Source organism: Condylura cristata, unplaced genomic scaffold (assembly GCF_000260355.1).
Source record: "Condylura cristata isolate star-nosed mole 26May11 unplaced genomic scaffold, ConCri1.0 scaffold00012, whole genome shotgun sequence".
NCBI classification, from domain to species: Eukaryota; Metazoa; Chordata; class Mammalia; order Eulipotyphla; family Talpidae; genus Condylura; species Condylura cristata.
This window is the reverse complement of record NW_004567113.1, coordinates 16,172,108-16,181,268: the sequence shown is the minus strand read 5'-3', so window position 1 is coordinate 16,181,268 and position 9,161 is coordinate 16,172,108. Positions and strand designations below refer to the sequence as shown.

Here is a 9,161-nt window from a genome sequence, read left to right as displayed (position 1 = left end):
CTGAGCCTCTGGCCTGTACCCCAGTTCTGTATGAACAAATAAATAAATCTTAAAAAAAAAAAAAAAGAATACCTAGCAGTGTATTTCAGGTAGTTATTTTAGGTACAGGTAAGAGACAGTCTAAAAAACTGCTGTAAATAATGAGGACATTTATCATCTTATCTAAGATCTGGAATGAAATTGTTCCAGATTTGTTTATGTCAGTAGCGTAACTATGTGAGTGTCCTGGGTCATTTTTTTTTTTTTTGATTATTTTCTCCATTATTGCCACTCATAGTTGCCACCTGTCTAAACATATTCTTACCCAACACAATCTAAAGGGCAGAAATGAAGAGCAAAGCTTTCTTCACAAGTCTCTCTCTTTCTGGATGGAAAATCTTTCTCTGCAAACTTTAGTAGATTTCCCCTGATACTTCTTTAGTGAAAATTGGTTATATGTCCAATTCAAAATCAGATAATGAGGGTTGTTGTTAGATTTATCATCAAACTTGGTTCTTTCTCTGGAAGTGGAGAAACATTTACTTACCCATGGATGTCTCCTATTGAATAACAACATTTGTAAAAGGGAAATTTGTTAACACAGAAGAGGGGAAGCTGGTGAGTAGGCAATCACTAGTGTATGTCAAATGATAATAATATGCTTTGACATTTTCCACATATTAGATAGTAAGTATTCCCATGCAAAATGAAAATTACAGTTTTAACCTTTAAAAAATAATCATATTCATTTAAGAAACATGTTATCCTATGTGTGCTACTTCATGGTTGGCATTAGTAAGCCCGTGTTTTGACTTTTAATCTTATAGATTCGTTGCTTACTATTCTTATTTTTGGCTTAGTTGCAGTCATTTCATTTTCCTTTGAGATTAAGCTCCTCAGTGATATTACATGATTGTGGTAGTAGTTTCTGATTCATTTAAATTAATTGGTACTTTTTCTTCTAGGTGGATTTTCCACGGTTTTCCTGGTGCGTACTCATGGTGGAGTCCGCCATGCATTAAAGCGAATGTATGTCAATAACATGCCAGACCTCAACATTTGTAAAAGGGAAATTACAATTATGGTAAGTGAAGTAATTTCTCTAACTTTTTTGGGCATTTTCTTTTGATTTTGCACAATAATATTCACCAGCTTTTTTTACTGGGAAATTTTTGAAGATCATTAAATTTAACTTGGAAGAAAATCTGTGCATTTCTTATAGCTGTAGATAGAGTTAAATATAGCAAGAATCTCTCTTTTCCCTTCTTTACTGTAGTTTTAGTGGGGAAGCTACTCTTGTTACTTTTTTCTTTGTTAAAATACATTTTTATTATGGTACATTTTGAGTAGAAAAATTTAGAGAATTAACATGATGAATGCCAGTTTATCCATTACCCAGTTTAAAAATCTCAAAGTTTTCTAGATACAGTTGAATCCACCTGTATATTCAGTATATACAGGTGGATATATTCCTATATGTAGTTTCCATCCAAAAAGAAACCCCTGAGCAGAATTTGGTATTTACCATTCTTAAGGACTTTAAAAAAAATAATTATTTATACATACAAGAACAGGAGTGCAGGCCAGAGGTGCAAGGGCAGTGGGAGGACCCACCAGAGAGATAGAGTAGGCAGATCAGGCAGATCGAGGAAGTACACTGGTGAGGAGAGCAGCGGGCAGGTCAGGTCAGGTGAGGTCTGTCAGTCTGCCGCACCATGTGGGTCACCTGCGCAGGGATGGAACTCACACCCAAGAGGCTGCAACTTACTTGCAATGCTGCACTTTATCTGGTCTTGCCACCAGGGAGGGCCTCTCATACATATTATACAATCAGTACATGTGTTTACAAACAACAATTAGTTTTGATTTTCATTTTTATTTATATTTACCCTCAGACATAATCAGTTATTTTTTTCCTCTCCCTACTTCATTTCCCTCTTAACTTCAGAGCTCTCACAATACTATTGATGTCCACTGTTTTTTTGAAAGTATTTTGTTATTGAATTGTCTGCTGTGGAAATGTTAAGTATTTTTATCATCCCAACTTACTTTACTACATATAATTCTCTCAGAGTCCCTCCATTTTGTTGAAAATGGATTCATTTCATCTTATCTTAAGACTGAATAGTATACCATAATGTGGATATACCACATCTTCGCTAACCAGTCATCTGTGCATATCTGTTGATGGATATTTGTTGCAAGACATATGTGTGTCTTTAATCCATTTGGAGTTTATTTTTGTGTATGGAGGTAAAGTGATTCAATTTCACCCTTTTTTATTATATGTGGTTTTCCAGTTTTCCACTATTTTAAAGTGACTGTTCTTTCTCTGTTAAAATCATAACTGCTTTATAATAGACTATGTACTGACATATATGTATATTTATTTCTGGGCTTTCAGGTCTTCTGTTAATTTATGTATTTTTGTGTCGATTGTTGCTTTATGGTAAAGTTTGAAATCAGGTAAAGTGGTACTTCTTATTTTCTACAGGTTGCTTTTACATAGTTTTACAAAGTAATCTTTTATAATTCTTTGTAATTCTACTTTACCTGTGGTAATTTTCCCCTTTTCATTTGTGACTCTGTTTATTAATATTCCTGTCTTCTTTTTTAACTGAGATAGAGGCTTTTTTACCTTTTTTATAGCCAACTCTTAATTTCTGTTAATATAGCCTTTTATTTCTGTGTTAGTTTTTCTGCCCCCATTTTCAGTGTTCTGCTAGCTAGTTCTGGTTTGTTGCTCCTTTTTAAAATTTGTTTTATGTGTAGTATTAAGTTGCTTATTTGAGACTTTTCTTGCTTCTTACTGTAGGACTGTGTTGTAGTTATCTCCTTTTCTTTTGCTAGATACTGTAAATTCTGGTAGTTTGTACCATTTGTATTTTTTTTTGTTTCAATTTCTTCCTTTATCCTATAGCATTAAAAGCTAGTCTATTTCTAGTTTTTTTTTGCATTATAGTAAGAGATATATTACTATATATATATATATAACTAGTATTTCTAGTTTTTTTTTGCATTATAGTAAGAGATATATATAGTTTTTATATAGTTTTGATCTGTATAGTTTTATTGATTAGTTTATTCTCAAAAATGTTCCCTATATATTTAAATGTGTTTATGCAGTAGTTTTTGGGTGGAATATTCTGTAGATGTCTATTACATTAAGTTGATCAACTCCTCGTTTAGGCTGTTTTTTACTTATTTGTCTTATGTCTTTTTGAGCTGTCCCTTGTTTTAGGTGGGTTCGTAAAATCTTATGGTGTTACTATGTTACTGTCACTCTCTTTTTGTAATTTTGTTATTGTCTTATGTATCTTTCATGGGCATCCTTTGATGCACGTATTTTTAAGTGTTATTTCTTGTTATAATTATACGTTTAATTATAAGATAGTGTCCCTCTCTTGACACAAGCTATGCAAATTCTGTCATCAGACACAGTATGAATGGAGGGGAAATGCTCTGAAAAAAATCCTAATTTCCACGCTAGTTCCTGTTATGACTGCCCTTTTTTTGTATAATCATCAAAATACTCCAAGCAACCATCAGTTTTCTACTGGTCTGCCTTAGCCTCATAAGGTGGTTGCCTGGCTCAGGTGAGCAAGCGCATCCCCAGGATGGGAAAGTTCTTTTGAAATCAAAACTATTACAACTGGCTGATTAATAAAAACAGTTATAGCAGAATCAGTATTGTAAGACAAGGCTGTATTCAAGCAAGTTAAAATAAATCAGAATTTGGCCCTCCCTGGTGGCTCGACGGGTTAAAGCACAGCACTGAGAAGCTAAAGCCACTTTTGCATGAGTTCGATTCCCGCCTGCCCCGGAGGTGACCACATGGCGTGGCAGACCTCTCCTGACCCGCCCGCTGCTCCCCTCAGCAGTGTATTTCATCGATCTGCCTGTTCTGCTCCCAACTCTGCTCTCTGGTGAAGCCTCTCACCGTCCCTGAGCCTCTGGCCTGTAAATCTTTAAAAAAAAAAAAAAAAAAAATCAGAATTCTTTTGCTGCCCAGATGAGAACCCATATCTCATCTACTATCTCACAGAAGCCTTCTATTCCGTTTCTAAAGAACTACTTAAATTTTCTGTTGTTTAGTCTTCAAATAAGGAACTACACCTAAATCTTCTGTTCAGTTTTTAAGGAATGTTACAAGGGAATTACTCCACCCTAGCCCACCACCTTACTTTATCCTTCCATCCTTCTTCATATCGCCACCCAGCCTCCACCCTACACCTCGACTTTACCCTCTAAGATGTCTCAAGGAGAATGAAGGTCATAGAGTGGCACTTAAGGTTTAAAGGGACTTTATTTTAGCCATTCATCACTATGATAAATCTAATAATGTTAGGTTTAAATTTTATGAACTTACGTACCTATCTTAATTTTAATAGGTCGATTTTAAGAATAATGTTATAAGCTTAGCTGAAGGTCAGTAGACTCCAAACTGCTCTCAGAAAAGATGATTGTGATCTCAGCCCAATTTATATGCTAATTGCTTGCTCTTGAAATGCATAAAATAAACTTCTGCTGACAGCAGTACAGGAAGACTAGTACCCAACTCCTATTCCCATGTTTTTCCTGCGCCCGCTCCTCTTTTCCCCCCTTTTAGGAATCTCCTCTCTCCAATGCCGCTCCCACCTTAAGATCCTGCCTGTTCTGCCCCCCAACAACCCATGATCAGGACTGTCCCCGACAATCTCTACTTTTGATTGCTTATTTTAATTGGAAGTCTGTTGTATCTGATGGTATTATAGTGTAGCTGTTCTGATTTTTGGGGGTGGGGTGGTGGTGATTATCATTTGTTTGCATAACTTCAGTCATTGTATGCTTGTCTTTGTTGGTAAAGATGGGTCTGCTTAAAGACAGCAGACAGCTGAGCTGGTCTTTTAATTGAAATCCACTGTACATTTTTTGATTGGTGAATTTGGGACTTTTTTCTTACTTACATGAAAGGTGATCATTAAGACATAAGTGTTCTTTTGTTGTTGTTGTTTGACTTGTCTTTTTTTTTTTGAGGTCTTTTATGTTTTGTTTTTACTCTATTTTCATTGTCTTATGTGTCACTTTCATTATTTTTTATTTAAGGTTTCTGCTGTGGTTCATACATAATGGCTCATTATGTGACTCATTCTGATGGGCCATATTGTTACTTTCCTCTTCTATGTTAAATGATTTAGGTGTCTCTATTGTCTGAATTCTTATATTCTTATATTGCTTTATAATAACCCCTGTGAGTGTGGCTTGGTAGTGATAAATTCTTTTAACTTTTGCTTTTCAGTGAAGCTGCTTACTTTTCTTCTCTTTTGAATGTTAACATGTCAGTGTAAAGAATTCTGGAGTAGAACACTGTTTATATTTAATTAAAATATAAACTTAAAATATTTCATTAGATATTTTTATACAGCCTCTTTGTGCTTATAATGTTTTTACTAAAATTCCACTGGTGATCTCATTGGTATCCCAATAGGTTACCCTTTGTTTCCTTGATCCTCAAACTCAGCCCCGGAGTGGCTTTTGCTTCTTAGTGCTATGCTTTATCCCGCTGCGCCACCAGGGAGGGCCCAAAAAATACTTCTAACAGACAGTAGATAATTACAGAAAATTTCATTATTCTGTTACATAAATCTGTTACAGGGCACCCCAATGTGAATTGGGTTGCCTGTCTGTGGGTCCTCAACCATGCTCTTAAGATTCATTTGTATTATGGACACACACAAAAAGGTTCAATAATGGATTTATTTACAAGGAGAAAGGTAAAGGGACAACCTAGGGAAAGAGGGAGAGAAATACAAGTTAAACTAGAATGTCCTACCAGTTCTGCTGACTTGGACTCCACCGGCATGCTTAAAACCAATGGAGAGCCAAAGGATCAGCCGTGAACCACCAGGCCAGGAGACTCTCAGAGCCCACATAATCCGTTTTTATCCCAACCTGGGTGCTCAGCACCGCCCTCACGTCCCAGCGTGCTTCTCCTTGGTATTGATGGGATCAGTAGTTCCAGTATCTGGAGTGGGAACGGAGTCCATGAAAACTGTACCTGTTACAGATCAACAGTTATAGTAAATTACACAATTTTGTCCTTTTTCTATGACTGATTATTCTTAGTGCTCTGGTTGGCTTCTCATTTGACTTTGCCCCCTTGCCTCTTCTCTCTCTCTCCTCCTCAGTTCTTCCTTTTTCTTTGTTGTCTTACTCTTTGTTCTCATCTACTGTTTATAAAGTGCTAGTATACATTATTTAAAATTTTTGTTTGAGGAACACTCATATTCATTGCTTTAGAGAAAGAAATTTTGGGGATGACTAGGTCATTAGAGCAGTGGTCTTCCATCTTTTTTTTTTTTTTTTGGTGAGGTGACCCATCTCCTATTATGAATATTTATAAATTATTTACCTGTTAGTCATCATTAGCCATATATCAAATTATAGTTCACAGCTAAAGCAGGGTTTATTAATACTGGTAGGTGTGTATTTTCAAAAATTAAAGTACACCTTTTTTTTTTATTGAAGTGACAGTGCATTATAATACTGTTTCAGGTATGCATCCTTGTAAATCAACATGTGTTTATATTACATTAAGTTTACTAGTAAATTTGTTTTATGTAGTATTCTTAATAATCGTTCTTTAATTTCTGTAGACTTAATTAGACCATTATTATTTTTAATGTCATTTTATGCTGATGACTCATGTACTAGGAGCAAAGTGTTAATTTTGCTGTTTAGAATTACCTTTACTTTTTAGCTTCTTTGAGAACTTCTTTTTAGTAACCTGGTTGTTCCATACAGTCATAAATCCACCTAACTAGATATAAATAAATGTATTAAGTTGCTGGAGAAACAAATGAGAGTATTGTTAGTTTATATTTTTTAAATGAAAGTAAATACAAAAGGTCCAATATTTTATTCTTGTGTCCCAAAGGACCAGCTTTTATTTGTTTTTACCTTTAAATTAAATCTATTTATTTTCTTATATGTTTGTTAATTTTTAGACAGTGTTTGATTTCTCCCCTTAGGTGTCGTCCCTGTAGTTCTTACACAACCTTAGCATTTGTGATCGCTCTATAGTGGCTTGTGTTTTTTCCTTTCCTTTCCCCTTTTTTGCTCTATGCCTCAGGTCTGTGGTCAGCTTATAAACTTTCTCTTTTCTTTTTCTGTATTCCACATGTATGTGAAACGCATTTTTACCTTCTGACTTACTTTGCTTAGCCTCGTTCCTTCCAGTTCAAATCATGTTTCCATAAATGACCGGGGTTTATCTTTTTGCTGAGTAGTATTGCATTATGCTCATATACCACATCTTCTTGATCTGTTCATCTGTTTTGGGACATTTAGGTTGTTTCCATATCATAGCTGTTGTAAACAGCATTGTAGTAGACATAGGAGTGCAGGTTTTCCAAAAGATTTTCTTTTACAATCACTCTTGGAGACAGACTTATGTATCAATGAACTTACTTTCTTCCTGATTTTATTAAAAAATATTCACTGAGGCCCTCCCTGGTGGCGCAGCGGGTTAAAGCACAGCACTGAGAGTCTGAGGCCGCTTCCGCATGAGTTCCGATTCCCGCCTGCCCCGGAGGTGACCACATGGCGTGGCAGACCTCTCCTGACCCGCCCGCTGCTCCCCTCAGCAGTGTATTTCGTTGATCTGCCTGTTCTGCACGCCACTCTGTCTCTGGTGAATTCTCTCACCCTCCACATCTCTGGCCTGTATCACAGTTCTGTATGCACAAATAAAATAAAATCTTAAAAAAAAAAAATATTCACTGAATATTTTCTGGTTTGAAAATGACAGTTGCATACTTTCCACTGACATTGTAGAAACCTTTTTGAAAAATGTCAGATTTTAATCTCATGCTTATTTTTACTTTTTTGAAATTGAACTGCAGTAATCAAAGCTTCATGGCTAATGAGAGAGCTTTAAAATGTGTATTTTCTAGTTAAATTTTTTTTCTTGCAGAAAGAACTTTCTGGTCACAAAAATATTGTGAGCTATTTGGATTGTGCTGTTAATTCGATCAGTGACAATGTATGGGAAGTACTTATCTTAATGGAATATTGTCGAGGTAGGTATATTCTACCTTTGCATTATATTAAAAATTGCTTTTTTAAATGGGTTTCTTGGTTCTCTCTGGCAAGTTGTCATCTTATTTTAGACACTATTTGCTGTATTATCTTTAACTACAAACACTTAAAAAACCTAGTAATATTTGTTACAGTGATGATATGAACATAAAAATGGAGAATTTGAAAAAACTATTTAAGACAGCAACTCTGCAAGTAACAAGAAGTTGTATTTTTCATGTTCTTTATAATCCAACCAAAAAGAGCGTGATGTCAGTATTAGTGTTGTAAAATATTTTCTTATAGCTTTACAATGTCATCATTTAATGTCAATTATTTTCATAAAAGTGTGCTGGTGTGGCCTTTTCAAAGAAGTATTGACTTATATTGTATGTCTCAATACTGATAATTTTAACAAAACGTTGAGAAATTTTTTATTTTAATATGTATGTGGAGTAATTAATTTATTTCCTAGGAACTTCTTTTTGTAAAAAAAAATTTTGTGTTATTTCTGTATATTTGACTTCTGAAGAGCCCTTTTTTATATTTAGATTCTCTTAAGAGTTAGAAATATTTGTTAGTTATGATACTAGGAACTCAGAATTTCCTGAAGATTGGAAGAGGAAGAATGAGGGGAATGGTTGTGCTGATGACCAAAATATGATCTCATATGTAATCTGTAAAGAGGGAAGTCAGAAGAAAGTGAAGTGAATCACTATTATACTATCTGTTCTAATGCATTTGTAACTTAACTTCCATCCATAATATGAAGGGGAATTGGTGGTTTCCCTCATTTCAATCTCATCTGTGCTATAAAGCATTGTATTTTCTTTAGTGAAAAGGTGCTTTTCCTCCCTACGTTCTATTCTAGTGTTTATGGTATAATACTTAGCTGGGTTAAAGTTTAATTATAGATCTTAAAAGTACTTGAATTAGGTATACTCAAAACTCTGGATGAGTTTAACTAATTGTCATCCAGAGGACATTTTAAAAGGGACTGAGTCAAATAAGCTTCAATTTTAGGGACCTTATTTTATTTTATTATTATTTTTTTAAAGATTTATTTATTTATTCATACAGAACTGGGATACAGGCCAGAGATGCGGAGGGTGAGAGGATTCACC

At 34.8% G+C, this 9,161-nt stretch overlaps 1 protein-coding gene across 1 annotated transcript in view; it reads left to right on the top strand.

Moving 5' to 3' along the window:
• Window positions 1-9,161, top strand: part of BMP2K (BMP2 inducible kinase) — a 110,945-nt gene that overhangs the window by 42,325 nt on the left and 59,459 nt on the right. The window contains exons 2-3 of the mRNA XM_004681190.2: window positions 945-1,063; window positions 7,934-8,039. Of these exons, the coding sequence (XP_004681247.1) occupies window positions 945-1,063; window positions 7,934-8,039 (225 nt within the window). The remainder of the gene's footprint in view (window positions 1-944; window positions 1,064-7,933; window positions 8,040-9,161) is intronic.